General features: G+C 41.8%; 1 protein-coding gene across 1 annotated transcript in view; it reads right to left on the minus strand.

Moving 5' to 3' along the window:
- Nucleotides 1-3,878: 3,878 nt before the first annotated feature.
- The window catches only part of LOC142996739 (teneurin-3-like), a 187,811-nt gene continuing 170,863 nt past the window's right edge, over nt 3,879-20,826 (minus strand). Inside the window, exons 38-50 of the mRNA XM_076147792.1 lie at nt 19,348-19,517; nt 18,493-18,619; nt 11,758-11,955; nt 11,462-11,521; nt 10,828-11,172; nt 10,293-10,537; nt 10,022-10,203; nt 8,941-9,143; nt 8,447-8,557; nt 8,138-8,280; nt 7,839-7,963; nt 7,261-7,391; nt 3,879-5,325 (exon numbers count right to left, since the gene is read on the minus strand). Of these exons, the coding sequence (XP_076003907.1) occupies nt 4,570-5,325; nt 7,261-7,391; nt 7,839-7,963; nt 8,138-8,280; nt 8,447-8,557; nt 8,941-9,143; nt 10,022-10,203; nt 10,293-10,537; nt 10,828-11,172; nt 11,462-11,521; nt 11,758-11,955; nt 18,493-18,619; nt 19,348-19,517 (2,796 nt within the window). The 3' untranslated portion in view covers nt 3,879-4,569. The remainder of the gene's footprint in view (nt 5,326-7,260; nt 7,392-7,838; nt 7,964-8,137; nt 8,281-8,446; nt 8,558-8,940; nt 9,144-10,021; nt 10,204-10,292; nt 10,538-10,827; nt 11,173-11,461; nt 11,522-11,757; nt 11,956-18,492; nt 18,620-19,347; nt 19,518-20,826) is intronic.

Below are 20,826 nucleotides of genomic sequence, written 5' to 3' on the forward strand. Positions count from 1 at the left end.
ACATGCTGAACACCACCTATTCTTTGCTATTGACATTTACTGGTGTGCACACACAAGCTATAAATGCATCCAGCAACCTATTCCACTGTCAGATTGAGTTTCAGCACATATCTCTGCTAGCCTGCCACAATGTCGGTATGAGGATCGTTATTCTGCACCCGAGGAAACAGACCTTGAGTTCACTTCGCCGAAGTAGGGTGTGTGTACTGGTATGTGTGAGTGTGTGTTTGTTCTGATGTCATCCTCCACTTGGTTTGGGCCGGCCAGGCTTGCCTTGGACAGCCCCTAGTTATGCTGCTCTAGGCCTAGACTGCTGGGGGACTTCCCATGATGCACTGAGCTCCTCTCTCCTCCTCTCCTCTCTATCTGTGCATACCCATGTCATTGCATTTCCACTGCATTCAACTCTACTTCTCCCCGGTGTTTTCTGTCTTCTCCCGTCCCACAGGTTGCTGTGCAAGCCTGTCCTGTAGAGATGAAGACCCTGTCCTGCTATAAGTATTAATATCATTAGTCATATTTACACTTGTACTATTGTTATTGTTGCTGTGCTTCTCTGTGTGTGTGTGTGTGTGTCTCTCTCTCTCTTTTTTAAGGGCCTCCTCATTATGGAGGATTCAGAACCCTCCTGTGGGTCCATGGTCACACCTCTGTATGGTTACAGACAATATCCATGTACCTTCTCTCTGCTCCCCAGCACCACTCACAACCCTACTCCAGTCCTGTGTCTAACAACAGGCCTTGTGAAACATTGGACCTCCGCTCACCTCACCTTTACAGACTTTTCTAAAAAGATGCCAAACAGCTGACTGTTTTTGATGTTGTTGGGTGGATTGGATGATTGAAGTCTGAAGAAACAAGACATATTGGAAATTGAACAATTTATTCATTTAACAAACAGTAGCCTCATTAGCGTGTGGAAGAACCATACACAGCCGCAACAGCCTGGCACCTCCTCTTCATGCTGGTCACCAGTCTGGTAACAGTCTGCTGTGAGATGGATTCAGCGATGAGTCCAGATTCTGCCTACGGCACTTGGATTGCAGGGTCAAAGTATGGAGAAGACTCAGAGAATGCTTTGCTGATTGCAGCACCAATTTTGCTGGAGGCTGTGTGAGGGTGTATGGCGGCAAAACCAGGCTTGTCATCATCGGAATCAATCTCAATGCAGAGAGATATCGAGATGAAATTCTGCAACCAGTGGCAATCCCATATCTCTACAGTGTGGGACCAAATTCTACCCTCCCATGGAGGAGTGGAGAGGATAGAGTCGCGTGCAGTCCTGTCCTCAACCCCATTGAATATTTGTGGGATCAGCTTGGGCATGCTGTTCGTGCCAGAGTGACCAACACAACCACAATGGCTAACTTGGGACAAATGCAGTTACCTACCAAACACAAATCTCCATACTTTCTGTGCTATGTTTAGATGTCCTCATCGTCATCGGGAAAGGCAGTGGCTCAGTGGGTAGTGGGTAGTGCTTCCGCTGGGAACCGGAGGGTCGCCGGTTCGAGCCCCTGCCGAGGTGCCCCTGAGCAAGGCACCGAACCCTCAATTGCTCCCCCCTCTGCTAAGGGTGGTAATGTAATGTAAGTGGCTTTGGATAAAAGCGTCTGCCAAATGATCGTAATGTAATGTCATATAGATGTCTGAGGTCATTCACCGACATGCGCACTTCTCATGATTAACAGTTTTTTTTTTAATTTAAGCCTCACATCATCCATTCTGGCGTGCCGTGGTGCTCTCTGCTATGGGTTCATGAACTCCACTCCCTGTTGGATATCAGGGATAAAACAAGAGTTGTACTTATTAGACTCTACTTGATCCTTTTAGAGTCCTGTTGTGGATTCATGTCCATCAGGTGTGGGAGCGAGTCCTTGGCCGGTCTAGTGAGGATATTTGCTGGCTTGCAATCTGGTACTGTTTGGATCGTACATTAAAGAACCCCAATCATAACTGTCGCTGTTAAATGATGACTCGTCTATGGAATTGTCTTCTTTCTCTGGCATTCTCTCCTAGCAGTCAAAAAGATGCCAACTGGCAACTCCCGCACATACTGTACATCTACCACTCCAGCTGTAGAACCATCCAGTATCTGTCCTTTACTCAAAACGTTCTGTAAAATGATAAGAAAAGCACTCTGAATCGTATTATTTCATTGAAATGTCCTGATGTAATGTAATCTTCTGGTTATTTTCTACCATGGGGTGGCAGTGGTGGAAAGAGGAATAGGATACGTCTTTGAGTCCATTGTACACACAATATTGATTATAGTTTTTTATGACGAAAACTCACACACCTAATAGTAGTTTATATATTAAACATCTCGCAATATCTCGGACGTGTTTTTCAGCCCTCTGATTCAGTGTTTATTCACATGTTAGAGATGGAAAGAGAATAATATGTGTATGTGAAACAGTAGTAGAAAGTAGAAACATTAGTTTCAAGGATTTTATTTATTTTTTTACCGTAGAAACACTGTACATAAATTACTTTCTCTGAGACTAATATTGATGTACTGATAAGTGGAATTTCTCAACCTTCAAAATAAGAAAAAGATAAATCCATAAAACATTGTCAACTCATCTCAACTGTCTTTGAAAAAAGATTGATAGCATATGACATGTTACTCCCTCTGTTCCTGAACTCCGTGTTCTTCTCCTTTAAAATGATTTCCTTCACACAGAATTCCCTTGGAAACACACACATACACACAAAGAAAACTCCTCTAAAAAGAGTACAGAGACCCACAATCAATGAGAAACATCCACATCGATTTTGATCTATTACTGTTACTCATTAAAGTCACTGATGGCAATGTACTGTCCTTATAAGAAGAAACGAGCAAAAACGAGGAAAGAAGCAACAGTTAGTTACTACTCATAACAACCCTGCCCCCCCAAATCCATGACAACATGTTTCTACTGCAAGCAATACTACTACCTTTGACCAATAAAAGCACAAGGTCTATGCATTATCAGACTGAGTCACATTTTGCAGAAGTGAAGGACTTGTGGGCCCTCTTGACCCACAAAGAATACATCCACATAATATCATTGAGAGCTCTGGCCACCAGGTCACACGACGTCCTTAGATGTAGCTGTTCTGAAATCTTCTTGATTGCTTTGTTCTTGTATAGAACTTCAAAAGTAGGTCTTGTAAAAGCACAGGGGATAGTGGCTTCTGAATTGACCCAACAGGTTATAGTTCAGTCAGAACAGGACTAAAACTGTTGGTGACATGGTGGCTTTGATGGTCATTATACACCAGAAAACAAACTTGTTTGATGGATGAAAATTTGATGCAAAAAGTGGCAAAAATGATCAGTCTGGCCTCAGGGTGGCAGCAGAGGAAGAGACATATTATTGTATAAATAAAGAAAGGGGTCCTCCTATGATGCATAAATTTGCTAAGCAAATGCCATGGCAACCTGTTTATTTTGCAATATCTGTGTACAAAGCTGACATTCTGACCTGAGTGTGGCGCTACAAGAAATGCCAGGAGGTCATTAAAAATCATTAGGATTCATTCTTGGGCAACCATGGCGACTTACAGCAAATGTATCCAATGATGACTTTTTACAATTTCTTGTCAAGAATCTAAATGACTGGGAACCAAAATGATTATCTTGAGAATGTTAAGGGTTCACGCTCATGATCCATTCCCCACCAATGAAGACATTCCTTAATGGACACCAACATACTGTAGCTTCCCCTTCTGCTAGTGTGGCTGAAAACAAGGTGTTTTGTTTAATTCGGGTCGCAGTCCATTCCAGTGGAGGGGTGATGTAGTAGTAGGAGTAGTAGTAATAGTGGTATAGGTAATAGTATGTAAACACTTTTTTATTCATTTTTATATCCCTTTTTTGTCTGAAGCAACTGCAAGTTTAAATATAAAACAAAGCAAAAAACAGAAAATCTGCTTTCTTCGTACAAATTGTAGTCTTTTTTTGTGCCTGTCTCTCTTTCAGAGTCCAACAGTTCCACAATGGTTCCATTCAATGGTTTTAGCCAAGGAGAAACCAAAGATCGTATAGACATGGCCGACGGAGATCTGTTACCAAGAGCAAAGAGTCACACCGGAACCCACAAAGATACGAAACCGGCAGCATCTGCTTGGGGTCCAGAAACAAAAATCGTATTTTGAGTGTTCTGACAGTTCAGAACTGTCTAAATGCTTTGACGTCATCTAGTTGTGATATGCTAGGTAATCACAATTTACAGCACACAGGTAAACCCCGCCTACCAGAAAGAAAGGGAGGGGCATGCGTGCAGGTTGTTCAAAGGCAGATGACAGAAAGAAAGAATGAATGATTGAAAGAAAAGGCATCCGTCAAAGGAGCCTGAAACTTTTTCAGGGCTCATTCAAATACAGTATTGTCACGTTTAGGGTGCTCGATTATATCGAAATGATTGTTTAACGATTAATCAGTCTATAAATCATCCTCAGAGTTAAACAAAATTGAATCTGGTCTCTTCAGTGGCTCCAGTCAGTTCCGTTTCCACAAACCTTTTGTGTTCAAACTGCCTTTGACAGTTCCAAAGGATAGAAATGGGATTTGATGCCCTGTTACCTCCTCCCTATCTCACTCTGCCGTAGGAACTGCATGCTGTTAGGACTGTCGGCCAGCTCAGGGTACTGCTCTATGGATAACACATAGTAGCCGTCGTAACCCAAAACCTTCCCGCTGCTCAGCAGCTGCCTCTTCTCTCCCTCCGTCCACAGTCGAACTCCTTCTTCTCCATCTCTCACCCGCTGCTGTTCGCGAGCCCAAGCACTTGTCAGCGCCCTCTGCCTCGCGTGTTCCAAGATACGCGCTTTCTCTTCATCTAGCGTCGTCCCGTAGCGCACGTGGAGGGCTAGTGCGCCGTACTGTAGCTCCACATCTGCAAAGCGGCGCGTTCGACCATTCATCACTGTGGTGGACTGGGACACTGTGACATTCACACCATTTTCCAGGGATTTGCGGCCTGAGGTGAGGCGGAGTGCGCTCAGGTCATTCTCAGGCAGGCTGGTCTTGATGAAGTAGTGGGTATCTCGACCCTCTATTGTAAAATGGAGGTCTTCCAGGTAAAAAGCATTGTTTAAGACCGCAGCCACTTTGATGCAGTCCTCGTTGGCGATGTTGAGCGCATTGGTCACAACGCGGCCTTGGATGACAGCGAGCATCACTCCCCTGCCAATCAGAGATTTGACAGTGGCAAACCAGAGCCAGGGTTTGCTATGGTCTAAGCGCCGTCGGCTGAGCTGGATCTCAGGCATTCGCTCAAAGGACAGGAACGCCTGGGACTGGCGAGTAACTTCCTGTTGGACTCCTGAGATAGACTGAGAGAGAGAGAGAGAGACGGGTTTACAGTAAACAGCAGCAAATACGATACAACTACTATGTCATAATATGTAGTACTTAACGTACTTAATGTACAGTATTTACCTCACACTCCCATTACCAAACTTAACTCAGTGATTTTTGTTGTGTTTTTTGTGTAATACTGAAATTGATTAGCCATAAATACTTGCTTTGTACTATGTCCGGTTCCAAAGTTACTGACAAACTGTAACTGCTGTAGTACTTGATATATTAATTTTCGCTTTGTCATTATGACTCAATATTTACAGAACTGGGCTGTTCTTCAGTGGCGCAAACGATGTAGAGAAATTAGAAGCTTCTAAAAAGGGTTCCACACACATTTGATCAATAAAAGCTTTGTCTTCTTATGGTAAATACAAGACCTCATCCTTTTACTAAGACTGTTCTTGCAATTTGGCACGCACACACCTGGTACAGCAGGTGGTAAAAAGGTGTTCAGGTGTTTCCTTGATCTGACTCAGACTGACTGTGTGAGACCACAACATATATACATATATTAATATTATTTTATTTTAAAGTATCTCTCTATGTACATACAGCAGCTTGTGGATGTCCCAGTCAGAGGAAGCGGCGAGCAGCAGTCTACACATACATACACACATGGCCTTTAACACAGTCTGCTGTGAATCCCTCTTTTGATTTTCTCTCAATTTCCTGTTTGTGTCTATGAATCTTCCCTGTTTATTTCCATCTCCGTCTTCACTGAGCAGATTTCACAACAGCGTCTTTATTTAGAGGGATTTTCATTACACACCATCTCTGTATCTGTCTCGCTATGACTGTGACCCCTTTACAAAACATGGATTTATAAATAGTAGATGTGGTAAGTAACTAAGTCCATTTAGTGCAGCTCAGTACAGTTTGGCAGCAGCAGTATAAAGCATTTCTATTTTTCCTGCATTTCACAGGGAAATGTTTTATTCCATTACAATGATTCCACAGCTTTAGTTACTGGTTACTTATAAACATGGTAGTTGTCATACAAATATCTACTTTCCTCTTTGCCTGAGCATGCAATTCATTTTTCTGATTAAATTTGACTTTTTTTGCTGGAAAAGGAATGATGATGTCACTGGATGAAGGATGAATCATTACGGTCCTCTCTGCTCATTTCCTCTCATTATTGTTGTTCCTCATTACCCTCAAACTCTCTTTGTGTGAATGCTTCGCTCACTCACGCACTCACTCCATATTGTCATTCACTTACATTTCCTTTTCTGTTCTCATCTTTTAATTTTGAGTGATATGCCTTTGTGTTTGTGCACATGTTCATATTTTGTTCTTCCATAACTGTGTTTTCCAATTTGTTATTAATACAATTTGTTAACAGTATCCTTTTCTCCTCATTATTTCAGACTCTCTTTGTTCCTCCGCTCTGCTCAGATAATTAATGAGAGAAATGTTTTCCTCTTTATTTAAAACACATTTTACCACCTTGTTTATATTACATTTTGACAATTAAATTAGTTTTATAAACAGAGCTCAAACGTTTCCACGTTTTGAAATGGAATTCTCAAACTTTGCAATAGCTTGCCAACAAACAAAGCTTCACAACTATTATGGCCTGGTATGTAAACAAAAGTAAGTTTGGACTTAAAACCTGACAATGACAACAGAAAGTCAGTGATAAGAGAATAAGAAATTGAATAAAACGAAGACCTTTCAAGAAGTTCTGGGATATTAAATTGTGACCTGCTTAAACAAAGCTTTCACAGTTAAAAACAGACCTGAGTCTGATTAAACAGCAGCAGCTTGAGAATGGATTTCCTGTTTTACACTTTCATGCTAAATGTTGTTCTGCTGCTGACAGAACAATTGATTGTGACTGTAACTCTTGTTGCTATGGGAGCTGCGAGTGGTCTTGAGCAGCAGGTAGTTGAGAGGATACATACAGGCAGGTCGTCCCACAGCTGGCTCTTCTTCATCTCCAGTGAGGGCTGTGTCAGGTCAAACTTAGGAATGGGGAATCCTGGGATGGCGTTGTGGAGGTGGAAGCCAAATGTTACCAACCAAATATTCACATCTGCAGAAAAACGCAGAAAAGTAGGACAGAAATAAGCACAGTAAGAAAATATAGAGACTTTGCCCTTATTGAATTTGGTGACTGCTAAGATGTATTTGCTGTTTTACGCAAAATAAAGACACCAACTGGACATGACGGTATCAAATACTCAAGAGTCATGTATGTACAGGATGAAACTGGTTAAACTAATAGTGGAGCAGTCTTTGTTTCCAAGAAGACAAAACACAATAAAATGTCAGGTCAATTCTGTTTGAATAGCCAAAAAAAAAAGGTACAAACAAAATATCAAATCAATTCCAACTGTTTTGTTCATCTTTTTCACCTTACATTCACATTCTACCACAGTCCAGACTCCTGAAGGAGCAAAGAGCAAACACTCTTCGTGGACAATTGGCAAGGACCAGAACAGATCTTTGAGTTCCCCAGTATATGAAATGTGTCTCTCACCTGTGACATATTCTTTAACTTGGTGAATCTTGCTAACGGGGTTGTTGCCTCTGAACATGTAGAGGTTGAAGGGCTGAGGATCTTTACCAACCCGTGTCCATGTGCTGATGTCGGGGGTGGTCCACCTTTATGACATATACACTCACATTAGACTTCACATTAAACAGCCTTTAACAACGGGTAAAGGTAAACCAGTCCTGATGCACACATGCTTTCTGCCTGCCTGACTTGATGAGCAAGTGTGTGGCTTACTGATGTGCTCAGAGATTAAATAAATGAAGCAAAGAAACAAAGCCAACCTCCCAGCAGGAATGTCGTAGTCTCTGTCTCCAAAATGAAGCAGTCGTGTCAGTGGATCATACAGGCCTCCATGGAAACCAATTACCAGCACAAACTCTGGGTTGGAATCAAAGTAAACCTCGCCATATGCTGTGTACTGCATCTACAGACACACAGACAGACACAAAGACACACACAGAGTTTTCATTGAACTACAGTATCGACATTATGATGAGCTGAGAATATTCGTAACAATTTGGAATTTATTTCTACCAATTAAAACAGTCTTGCCTGACATTAAGCGCACATTCACACACACATACACTGACCTGTTTAAGTAGCAGTCCATTGTTGCTGAACACAGCGAGTGGTGTTCCAGTGTTATCACAGGCTATATAAAACTCCTCTCCACTACTGATCTCCATTGCAAATACATGTCCCTGTGCAAAAACAGACAATAATAATAAGAGGCACATCAGGATTATGAAGAACTGTGCTGGTTACCATGACCACTGCTGTGGCTTAATGACTTTAATCATGTAGTTGCCTATGATGACACATTATCAGGACACAGTGTTTTCAGAAAAAAAGAGTCAGAGACCAACTACAGAAAAGGCTTGTATGTAGTTTTTTCTCAGAGGGCAAGAGCATAAACAATGATCCAGGCTGTAGATACCAGTCAAGCCAGGTACATTCATATGCTGTACAAGCATGTGGTTCCATTGTTTCATCAATCTTTTTGGTCAGATTTCACCAAATATGTTAGCAATTAGTTATCATCTTTAGCTTTGGAGTTCGCGTTCTCAGTCATCAGTGCAGTTACCTGCAGGTCATAGTAGAAGGATGTGATCTCAGAGCTGGAGTGGTTATAGACGTGCGTGATTCTAGTGGGGTAGTTCAGGTCTGCGTAGAAGAACTGCAGGTGTTGGCCCAGACTGTTCCTAGAAGCCACACGTCGACCCAAACCATCATAACGGTACTGAATGGTCCAACTGGCTGCTTTACTGTAGACACGTGCTAGGAGACCTGAGGGACAAATGATACAAAGCAACCATCAAGAAGAGATGAATGAAAAGACTGGAATGAAATTATATCATCATGAAATGAATTGAGCATTTAGTCTATCAAATGGTGGGAAGGCATTTGATAGACTAAATGCTCTCTATGGCCCATTCTTGGGTATTTGTCTTGGCTGGTATTTGTCTCTCTCTCAAAGCTTAGCAAGGTGAAACTTCAGTTATATATGCAGTAGTTTCTAACATTGTTGGAGGCTGTAGTTATGGGGTTATTAGTTGTTATGGTGCAGAGCTATAGGGTGGAACTAGATTGGTTAGATGGTTTTCCATGCTGTTGTTAGTGTAGATGAGATTTTACAGCATAATTTGATTGTCGATTGTGATAATGAGCAAACCCCATTTGAGTAGAGGTACATTCTAGTGCCAAAGGAGTCTGGAATGAGCCAAGATGCAGGCAGAGGCCAGTGACTGCTCCGGCTATGATCATAGCAGCAGCCCTGCAGCCCTGCAGCCATACAGATGTGTGCTGATTGTAAACGTTGGCTTACTAATAGAAAATACAACACAGAGGAGAAGCCACTGTGACCAAGTTGAGATGAAAAGAATTGAAAGAAATGAATGCAAACTTACACTCCTGTGTGTTCACTAGATATATGAATAAGCTGAGTGAGAGCTGATTTGTTTTTTGAGCCGCAATGTATAGTGGCACACACACACACACACGCACTCAAAACCACAATACCCGCAAAGCTGTGCCATAACAGACACAAAGACTTTAGAGCACTCGTGATCTGTACCATAGTGCAAACAGCAAACATTAATCTGTCCATATTTCATTTATCACTGATTTATACTACAGTAAACATAAAGGTCCTTTTGAAATCTCACCTTTAGAGTTATATTCAAATATCTCTGCTCCTCTCTGTCTCAGGAAGCCATCTTCATCCTGTCTGTACTGAACATCTCCCAGACGTGTGATTCTGTCTCGCAGATCGTAGCGTAGAGGAATTAAGCGTCCGCTGGTACCAGGGTTCAGCAAATGAAGGTTCCCGTTTAGATCGTAGTTGTACCTGGAATACAAACACATACAATGGAATTGAGACAGTTCAAATTTGGAATAATATGTAATTGTGATGATGTGTTCACATTGTTCACATGCCTCCACATCATCTTCTCATTGAGGTAGACCGTCTTCAGCTGCCCATCCACATCATACTCATAGCCATATTTGGTTGTGTTGGCGAAAGGTCCAATCTTGATTTCACGTTTGGTGACTCTACCCATGTTGTCATACTGAATTGTGATCCAGTACATCAGCGACCGGAAAATCTCATACTGGATCTCCTTAATTCGACCATGCTGGTCAAAGTGCTTGGTGTAAGTCATCACTGCTGTAGAGATGATCTGAAGTAGAGGACAGAGCAGAAGACACTGAGTACCACATTTTCAACAAATAGTTTTCCTCTGGTATGGTGAGCACATGACTCTTGACCACAACTTAGACTTGAGGAGTGCCACTGATGAGTCAGATCAGTTAGGGCAACATGGACTCAATGATTTGGTCAGGTGGAACAAACAGTAGATATGCATGAGCCATGGTGCCACATGTGGGGTCATAATGGACAATTGAAAAGTTCAAATGAGGCAAATGACAGATTGACAGCTAACATCTAATACACACAGAGATTTCTCACCTGATTGATGTCATAATAGATGACTCCAAACTTCCCAAACTGCTCCACCTTTCCTGATATATCATCAAACTGATAGAGGTCGATTGGTAGCGGTGTCTCATTGATCACAGCCTGCATGCTAGTGACCCTGAAGCTGTTGTCATACGTGTAGTCAAATCTCGCATTCACCATCCCGTCCTCGCTGAAGCGGAATATCTGCCGATCGACCAATGGGCCGATCTGGCGATATCGAATGGAGCAGATGAAGCCTTCACTCTGCAGGTTGACTGTCTTCAGGACGCCTGCAGTCTCATCGTAGGTGAAACTAACTCGTGTAGAGTCGTACAGGATCTCCGCTAACTTGTTCTGATGAGAAACACAAGACATTGGAAACAATAATGTAACCTCTTGGACGTGCTATCACTCTCTGTCAGAATCGATGCATATTCTCTGCTGCTGTGCGCTCTCAATAGTGCAATTTGTGGAGAGGTGCTGGAAAATAGTGTGCTTCTGCTCCACTACATTCTCCTCTTTTACTCTCATCTGACTTGTCTTATGTACAGTTATTCTTCATATGTGCCTGTTCCTATGTGGACTGGATGACTGAATGAAGAACGCAACAAAACTAACACAGAAAAATACCCCAAAAACATACCTGTCTGCGATATTTGTACAATATACGGCGGCCGGTGCCTAGATGGGCGACTCTCAGGAGCTGTGTGTGAGAGAGAGAGAGACAGAGAGAGACAGAGACATAGACAGAGAGAGAGAGAGAGAGAAACTGGATGAATTCAAGGTTAAAAGTTGAGGTTATTTTGGACTTTTCTTTTTCTGCCAATAACTATCCAATATGGATGAGACTGCATGACTTGTTTTTTTAATGTGGGTGTTTTCTGCAAACATTTTGAAGAACAAGGACCAACTTCAGCTTTATTGCACATACACACATACCTGCCCATCTTCAGAATAGTCCACAGTAACGGACGCGTTGCTCTCTGGAGGTGTGTAGATGTTTCTGTAATATCCTACGGATCTGATGGTCTGCATGGTGTGTCGGGCCACACTGGGCATGGTGACTGCTGACAGACGGTCCCCTGAGTCATAGTCAAAGATGTACTGATGTTGACTGTGCAGCAGCAAAACCATGGACTGCAAGAGAGGTGAGAGGAGACATAAGCAACACATCACACCAACATTAAAGAACAGCAGAAGACAGGCCATAAAAGCAAGATGCAAGTCACTCACCACAGCCTCTCCTTCTCAACATAGGCAATGAATGAATGACAGAATAAAGTGGGAGACTCAGCTGAAAGGCTCAAAGTACAGAGATGTGAACTCTGTCCAAACATAATGTACGTATAAATTCCCCAGATCTGGACCAATATCTGGATCTGGGCTGGATTGCACCTGTGGATAATCCACTATAAAGTACACATGCCTGAACAGTTTCACAAAGATTGGTGCTTTAATTTTGGAGAAATAGGCAAATGAGTTGACCCATAGCGTATATGTCTATGTTAAAAAAGTGAAAAAGAAATCCGGTGGTTGGACACACTCTTTGAAGTTGTCCTAATGAAAATCTGCAAACAGATCCACCATCTCCCTATAACCTATAACAGATGCAGCCTGAATGTAATCACATGTTTTCTAATGGCTCACTTCATAGCATAAATACAGGAGTTAATCAGGCATAGCTGGCAGTGCATCGTCTAATCACCTTCCTTGTCCTGTTCAATGAGGCATCTGCTGGGGCCACCAACCGTGATGTCCTACCACCCGTTAGGAACATTGCTCCTTGCATGTGAATTGACTCTCACTACATTTGAAGTACTCAGTTTGCATTTGCAGTCCTTAGTGGACTTTACATCCCACTGATGTTTCCTTTGCTACCTGTGCAATAATCTATCTCTCTATCTAATAGATGTTTAGCTTGACCATGTCCTCTACAGAAAGAAAGAGAAGAAAAAAAAGAGAAAAAAGAAGAGCTTGTGAAAACGCCAAATCTGTGGAAATGAACCCCCACTGAACTGACGCCTCTGTGCCTTTTCATTTCCTGTGCGTCCTTAGTGTGACTCCTCCCACATCAAGTGTTTTTGTCTATTATTGACTCCTAAAATTCGAATGAGAATGCACTTTTTCACAAATAGGTGTCCCTATCTTATGTGCCTACAAATTGTATTATTTAAACAAGATAGAAAATCTAATATGGCTATATCATATTTCATATTTTAAGTTGAGTTGGTTAACTTTCCTATGACACAAGTAATTAAATGGATCAAAAGGATCAAGAGCCAGAATTTTCCTTTTTTTTGTAACTCTGAAAATTCTGCTGCATAATTGCATATTATCGTCTGCCTTTCCTTTAATTTTCCATCAATAGAAGCTGACAGTGAGCAGCCTTGTTTACAACAATCTGGAGTAAGAAAATTAAATGAGAGGAGAAATCTCACAGAAATAGATGACAGCTTCACCCACCAGCTCCTATGGCTTCCATAAATTACAGTATGTTCCATATATACATGTATTTATATACACATTCCATACAGTCCAGATATTTTGAGCCCCAGCCTGTGATGGATTCTGCTTCTTGACACTATTTCCCAAGAAGCGTTCCCAGGAGAAAAGTGACAGATGGAGGAAAGAATGAATGAAAAACAAGTGCAAAAGGAGCTGAGGATGTGTAGAGTTTGACACATGGCGTAATAGAATACGGCTCCTTTGTTCAACAGGGGAATCATCTCTTTTCTTTGTATTTGCCTCCTCCCTCGTTTCATTCTCTTTCTTTGCCTCTTCCTGTTTCTCACAGCTTCCTCTCTCTCTTTTCTCCGTCTTTACTGTAGCCCTCTCTCCCTTTGTGACTGTCTTTGTTTTATTCATTGCTGCCTAGGCCTGGCTCCCATTTTTTCACAAGTGTCACTCAGAAACAAAATAACCAAGCAAGAGAAATGATGAGAGATGTTTTGTTTTTCTGCTGATAGTTTCCTGTTGTGTCATCCTTCCATAAAAAGACACACAACGTGAAAAGTACCATCACACCTTCCTATTTATGTATCTAACTATTAAAACTGCTTGCAAGAAAAAATAACACTGTCTAAATTAATCAGGTGTGTATTTGCATTTCTATGTATATAATGTGTATATTATAAACAATATCAATAATATAATCAGTGTATGCAATCACTCACTGAACTAATTGTGCTGAAAGGGATTCTAAGTCATCAGTGACAGGAATAAACAGCTGTCATTCACCAGCATATACCAAGCCAGCTGAGCCAGGCTGGTTGTAATTGAGGTCAGTTGGAGTCAGCAGTAGTATTGCCTTTTCATGATTTGGATTATATATCATTTTCACTTGGTAAAATAACATTTTCAAGATGCAAGGTTGGCTGATGTCATTGTTTAACAGCAATTCTGTGTGACTATCAAGTTGAAACTGACATTACTTGTTGTCATCAGTAATATTTACATACATACATAAAAACATATATCATTTTGACTTTGTTTCAATAGAACTGTGTTGAGTAAAAAGCCGTATTCATGTAAACATTTGTCTGCCCAAGTCAAGCTGTTTGTTTCTATACCCATTTCAACCCTTCTTGGGTCCTAGTGGGGTAACATGGGGAAATGGAGAACCTAAATGACTGTGGCTGTACATCTAAACCCATGTGAGGTCACATCATGGATGGGTGAGAGTTAGGATGAAGGTATCATGTGTCGTAAGCTCCTCGGTGCACCCAGAACTACATTGGGACTGATGGCGCAGTAATTGGCTCTAATGGCCACTAGGTGCCGGCTCTAACAAAGTCAGAGTGCACTGAACTCTACTCAAACACTCCAATGTTCTGTTTCACAAATAGAAAGTCAGTTACTTTTTCCGTGAGCCAGTAAACCTAAATCCAGTCTTCAGAAGAGTTTGACACTTGGTGAAATTTTTAATGTACAAGTTGTAACTCTATGCTAGGCTGCGGAGGAGGATCAATGAAAAATACAGATGAAAACATTGTGTCTAGTATGTGCTCAGTTTCTGTGGAACAAACTGCCACATGAAATTAGAAGAGCAACCACTAGTGATTTTTTCAAATGAAAACATGAAAACCTATTTATTGAGAACTTAACTACATATTGTTGGAATTTGCTTGCCCATAGAAAAAAGTATTGTAGATTTTGGCTCATAACTGCAGAGGGTCTTTGCTGTGTCATTGGGGTGGACTAACACGTGGAACATTGTGTTTATCTAAACACATGTGGGGTTTACATCTCAGCTGGGACAATGTGTGTGACAATAGGTGATGTCATTTGGTGAATGTAATGCATCAAAATCTGCTGCCATGGCGCCATAAACACTTTAGTTGTATCACTGCTGTAGAAATGAGACAGTGAAACAGGCAGCAGTGCACTAGAGAAGCTACAATAGGGTCCAAGCAAGGACAATAAAGACACACAGAGACCTGGAGCTCAGAGCTCACGCATCTCACTCCAATGTGAGATGAAACCCTACCTTGTTGTAGATGTACACTTAGGATGGTTGTGTGACTCCACTCTGGGATCCAGTGATGGGCACTTTGATAACTTTTTAACTGTGAAGCCTAGAGGCCGATTCACCACCAAATTTGGAATATATCTGACTAACCCCCAGCTCTTTTTAGTTTCCTTAGTGTGTGACCTCTGTGTCGGTGCTGCATGAATACAACAGCATGTGGTTCATACACTCCCCTAAGACTGAGCTCGGTGGACGGGTTCAGACCTTTGTGTTGTGTTTTCCAGGTTTGTCGTTTGCTGTTTGCCTCATTCATACCAACACAGAGTTAGATCCATTCTGGTTTGTAAACCCAACATTGAATCCAGTATTTCATTCAGTATTACAAGTAGTATTATACACATCTGTGTGTATCTAGTTTTACAAGCAACATCACATCCCATCAAAACCCTGTCAACACATCCTCTTTCGTACCAGATGATGCTGCTGTTACCATGGCTACCCTAAGCCCTCTTTAAAGGGAGCGAGGCGACATACACTGTGAGCAGTGTGAGGTTATGCTAACACTGGGAGTCCCAACACTTAACAGTTTGTGCCTTCACACCCTACTCATGCTTCAGTGAATGATGTGGCTGATGTACTGCTACTGTATGATATTTGTGTAAGGTGGCAGTGAGTCTGACTGGCAGTACATGTTTGCACAACTCATCCGCATACAAAGCTGTATTATTCTCAGATTTACTGTAATCATGGCTACACCTTCAGTCAGCATGGCTCAGCACAGGGGCTCCATGGCTTGGGATGTTAGTAGTCTAGGAATCAGAAGGTTCCTGGTTTCATTTCAGGCTCCTCCTATAGCCTGTCCAAATGTTGTTGGGCAAGACACTGTAACCTGAGCCCTGAACCCCTGAACCCCTAATTCAGGCTCTTTGTCGGCTGACGTGCGGCTGTGCGGATGTCGGACGGGCTGATCGCAGCACAAACTACAAACTGCAAACTGCAAATACATTTAGAAATATTTAGCTTTTATGGCTCTCCTAGTTAAAAAGGTTCCCGACCCCTGCCCTAAATGCTCCTGATGTGCAGGTTGGTTCCATGCATGTATGAACCTGCATCACTGTATGGATGGCTGAATGTGAGCTCAGTGTAAAGCATTTAGCAGAGAATAGTATTTTGGTGCAGAATATATTATATTATATTGTATTGTAATATTTTCTCATGTGTAAATAACATGTGAAGGATGTGCCGCCTTGAAGGAGGTATAATCTCCCAGAGTGTGCTCTAGTTTTTGTATTTGTGAAGTACATGGAGGCTGATATATGGACTAATTGAAGGTATTTCCTCTGCTTTCCTTTCTCCTTGTCATGTCATTACTCCCTCTCTGACCTCCTCTGTGCCTCTCATCCTCTCTCAGCTTGGTTGACATCATTCTTGTCTCTCTCTATCCACAAACGATGGGCCGACACTGTTATTTCTCTCTGTGTCTCTCTAACATGGTGGACCTAAGCTCCCATCGTTCCCTGGGGTCTTGTTTCCACAGCTGTACCTCTGTTTTTACACACTCCCTTAAATATCTGTCTCCATTTCTCTGTGTCATTCCTTTCTTTTGCCATCCACAAACAAGACCCACAGCTGTGTTTAGTGTCATTCTGTGTCTCTCTGCCTCTTCCTCATTTCAAACTAACAAACACCAGCCTAGATTTATCTCTCCTGTCTCCTTGCTCTGGTTCTACAGGGACTCTCTTCTCCTTTCCTTCTTAGGAGACAACGGGAGCTGGGTTTGTTTTTTTAAATCAGTCCCTTTTGTTTTACACCTCCTCTCTCCTTGTCGCCTCTGTTTTTCTTCAGAGACTAACGAGGTTGTCTTTTTGAGTCAGTTACTTACTGTGTCCTCTTTCTAGTTCACTTCTGTTGTTGTTTCCTTCAATCCCTTGTCCTATACTAACCCTTGAAGTATGTCCACTCTGGGGTCAGTTCCACTGAGATTATATACTGAGGAATACTCCTCTCCTCTCCTCTCCTCTCCTCTCCTCTCCTCTCCTCTCCTCTCCTCTCCTCTTCTCTCCTCTCGTTATATCATCTGCATTGCTCATTGTTTTGCACACAAACTTCGTAACACCAAGGGGAAAATACTTTATTATTAATTAGTTTCGCTTGCTCTGTTACTTTAACCACAATTTCTTGGCACATCATTGACACATCATGAGAGTGTATCCTTGTGTGTGCTGCACGTGTGTATGGCATTTAATTTGTCCTTGACTGTTGTCATAATAACAGACCGGGTTCTTGTGTGTTAGTGTGTATCGATGCATTAATGAAGATAATCATGAAGTGTTTAATGATGACATACAATCACTAGTGACACACATGCATGACTGCCCATCCTTCCTTTGAAGTAAATGTATGTAGAAGTTCATTGACTCACCTGTGTATTGTTTTACATTATAGGCGGTATTAAGGATAACACATTTCCAAGGTAATGTGTTTGTGTAATCACATTTCATTTGATGCAGTGATGACATTTCCATAATGTCACAGCTGGACTACTGTACGGGTGCAGGTGTGTATGAAAGCCAAGCCCACAGCTGTATTTCATTCTGTACACTGCAGCTGGAGTCTTCACTAAGACCAAGGAAGTGGATCCTAATACTCCAGTGCTCTGATTTGACTTAACACTGGCTTCCTGTCTGTCAAAGAACGGATTTCAAAATATTACTGTTGGCTTATAAAGCATGGTTCAGGGCCCAAATACTTTTGTCTTGCTCTGATCCATCCAGACCTCACAGAGGTTTGCTGTCAAAAGTAAACATAGACTGGCAGCATACAGTTTTTTATGCACCACATATCTATAACAAACACCCAGAAAACTGCAGGTCTGCTGCAACTCTCAGCTCTTTGGAATCAAGGCTGGATGAAGGCTGAAGACTTTTCTGTTTAAAGGCCTTTCATTCAATAATGTATTCCTTTCTTAAACTGCACTGTAACTTTTATTCTTGTATACCTGTCTTTGTGTTTGAATGTGCTGTATACATAAAGCTGCCTTGCCTTTGCCTTTAACAGTATCAACCTCAAGCTTTGACATCAAATCGAATATGGCCCCTTTAGATGTGACAGAAAGGCACACAAATGTAATGCAAAGACACCAAAACACAAGCTATTTCTCGTTGTCAATCTGTTTCATCTCTGTCTGTCACTGTGTGATGCTTTACCTTATCCAGGTAAGTGTAGCTCCATGTTTTCCCATCTGCGAAGACTCTGGAAATAATTCTGCCCTGGTTGTCGTACTCCCACCGCTCTGTTGTTGGGCCCCTCTGTAGGCCAGTCACCTGCCCAGTGCTGAACACATAGTCACACACAAACACAGGAAAACTATTATAACAGCCATGTCTAGGTGGAAGTACGATGGTGAGCAGCAGTAAAGTAGTTTGATGCACTTCACTTGTGTAATTGGCTACATGTAAGCGCAGCATGCACAGGATGTGATGGACGCTGTGATTAATCAAAGTGAGGTCAAGTGTTTTGCACAGCCTAGTGCGTTGTGAGTGCCCTCTGCTGGAACTGAACAGAAGTGCCACTGTATGGTGTCAATGTCCCGTCCAAATTAAGATGAAGATGTTGATGAAGATGTTGAAATCTTCAAATATCAAGTTTGTCTAAATTCAACAAGGCTTTGTAATAAAATACCACAAAATAAAAGCATGATCCATATATTTGAGGACATCTCAACATTACATTTGTAACAATGTTCCATCTTGCGTATTTATGAATTTATTCATTTTTAGCCATTTTAGCATTGACACTGGATACAAATTATCATCAGAATTAATGACAGAATATTTGCTAAAATGCAATGATCATAGCTTTGGGGATATCACTCCAAATGTACAATGTCCCTCTAGTTAATGATACTTTCAAATGTGGTTTTATTTGGAAATGCAAGTAAGAAAAAATACATTCAGTAATTTCTCTGTTGCTTTATGTACAAATGAAAAACAGGCCAAACAGCACAACACATGATCTTATTATGACACATTCTAATAACATTCAGGTCATGAGAGGCTTACCTGGAATATGTCAAGTTCACTGACAGGAGCTTGCTGCTGGGGACCCACAGTGTCGGGTGGCCTTGGGTGTCATAGACGATCTTCAGCAGGAACTTCCTGTGGTCGTCATAAATCTTCTCAGTTCTCAGATTTCGATCATAATCCACAGACAGCAGGTTCCGGCCGTTCACCTGTTGGAGGGAGAGAGAATGAGATCTGGTCATTTACTGCATGTGATGGCTAAACAGATTCCTTCAGGTGAGCTATTACAAGCTTCAAAGCTGCAGGGGAAGTCTAATAGGGGACCTATCTGACTCGCTTTTACATCCCAGCAAGGTTTCGAGTCTAAGCTGGTGACTCTTAGAGGCTGCATGTGCTCATTACAGGTCATGGTGTAAAGGGTTTATTCCACATTATGCAAATGCAGAAGATTAGATTATGAAATACCTTGCATGCAAACTCAAGTTTTTACCCTTAAAGTAGGATGAAGCAGCCCCCCAGGATTTCAGCACATCTGTGTGATATTTACTTTACCATATTTTCCCCATTAATTACAACTTTGAGCCTTTTTATTTATTTTCACAAAGTTTAAATAGACCTACATGACATGCAAACACAAACAATATGCATAAGAAAAACCTTTATATTCTTGTGTCAATGAATGAAGGGAAATCAAACTAAACAACATCACAATTTCCTGACTCGTGTTCTACATTGCAAAGGAGGGTTCTTCCAATCACAACTCCCCCACTGGTTATCCTGATGAGCTAGAAAGTGGGTTCCATGCTATGTATAGCACACTGATGTTGTGGTATGTGGTATGTATTTATAGTTAAATGTGTGATTAGCTCACGTAAGCTCTCGAGCACTCAGCTCCCATTTCACTCTGGAGTTTATTGAACATGGCAATCAATGCAGTTTCACTTAAGTTGCTGGAGTTTGGAGAGCAAAATGCGACGGTTCGAGCAGGCTGGAGCTCAATTCGCCTTCAGGGACCATGGACACAGCTCCACGGCAACCAGAGTGGTACTTCAAGCGTACTTGAACATTTGTGTACGCAAAAATAATATACCACTCTGAAAGCTCAGCTCCAGGACCCTTTGGTCAGAGTCTGAGTGTGCTGGCCCGCTCCTCTCTCTCCCCAAGGCTCAGTGAGTCTAAACCCTCAGAGCTGATGGATCACATGCTGGCTCTGCTGGGTGACCACCAGTAATGCTTCTTGCATGTCGCAACTTCCAGAGCAGGTTTGTTTATCCTTGCCAACTCTGTTTTGTCTCTTGTATCTTTACATTTTTTGTAAAAGTTTTGCAGTAAAATGGAAAATGATGCGGCATTGTGATAAAATGTATCGTTTCATTGAATTTGCATAGAATTCTGCAATAGTGGAATAGTGACAGACCGAGGGGCTTTAGCTCTCACATGTTTTGTCATATCTGCTCCCTACATGGAACAACTACACTTCACAAGCAGAACGTATTATTCTGGTTGTCAGTTTGATGA

This window comes from Genypterus blacodes, unplaced genomic scaffold, assembly GCF_046128005.1.
Source record: "Genypterus blacodes isolate CSIRO-AG114 ecotype Tasmania unplaced genomic scaffold, CSIRO-AGI_Gbla_v1 ptg000039l_1, whole genome shotgun sequence".
NCBI classification, from domain to species: domain Eukaryota; kingdom Metazoa; phylum Chordata; class Actinopteri; order Ophidiiformes; family Ophidiidae; genus Genypterus; species Genypterus blacodes.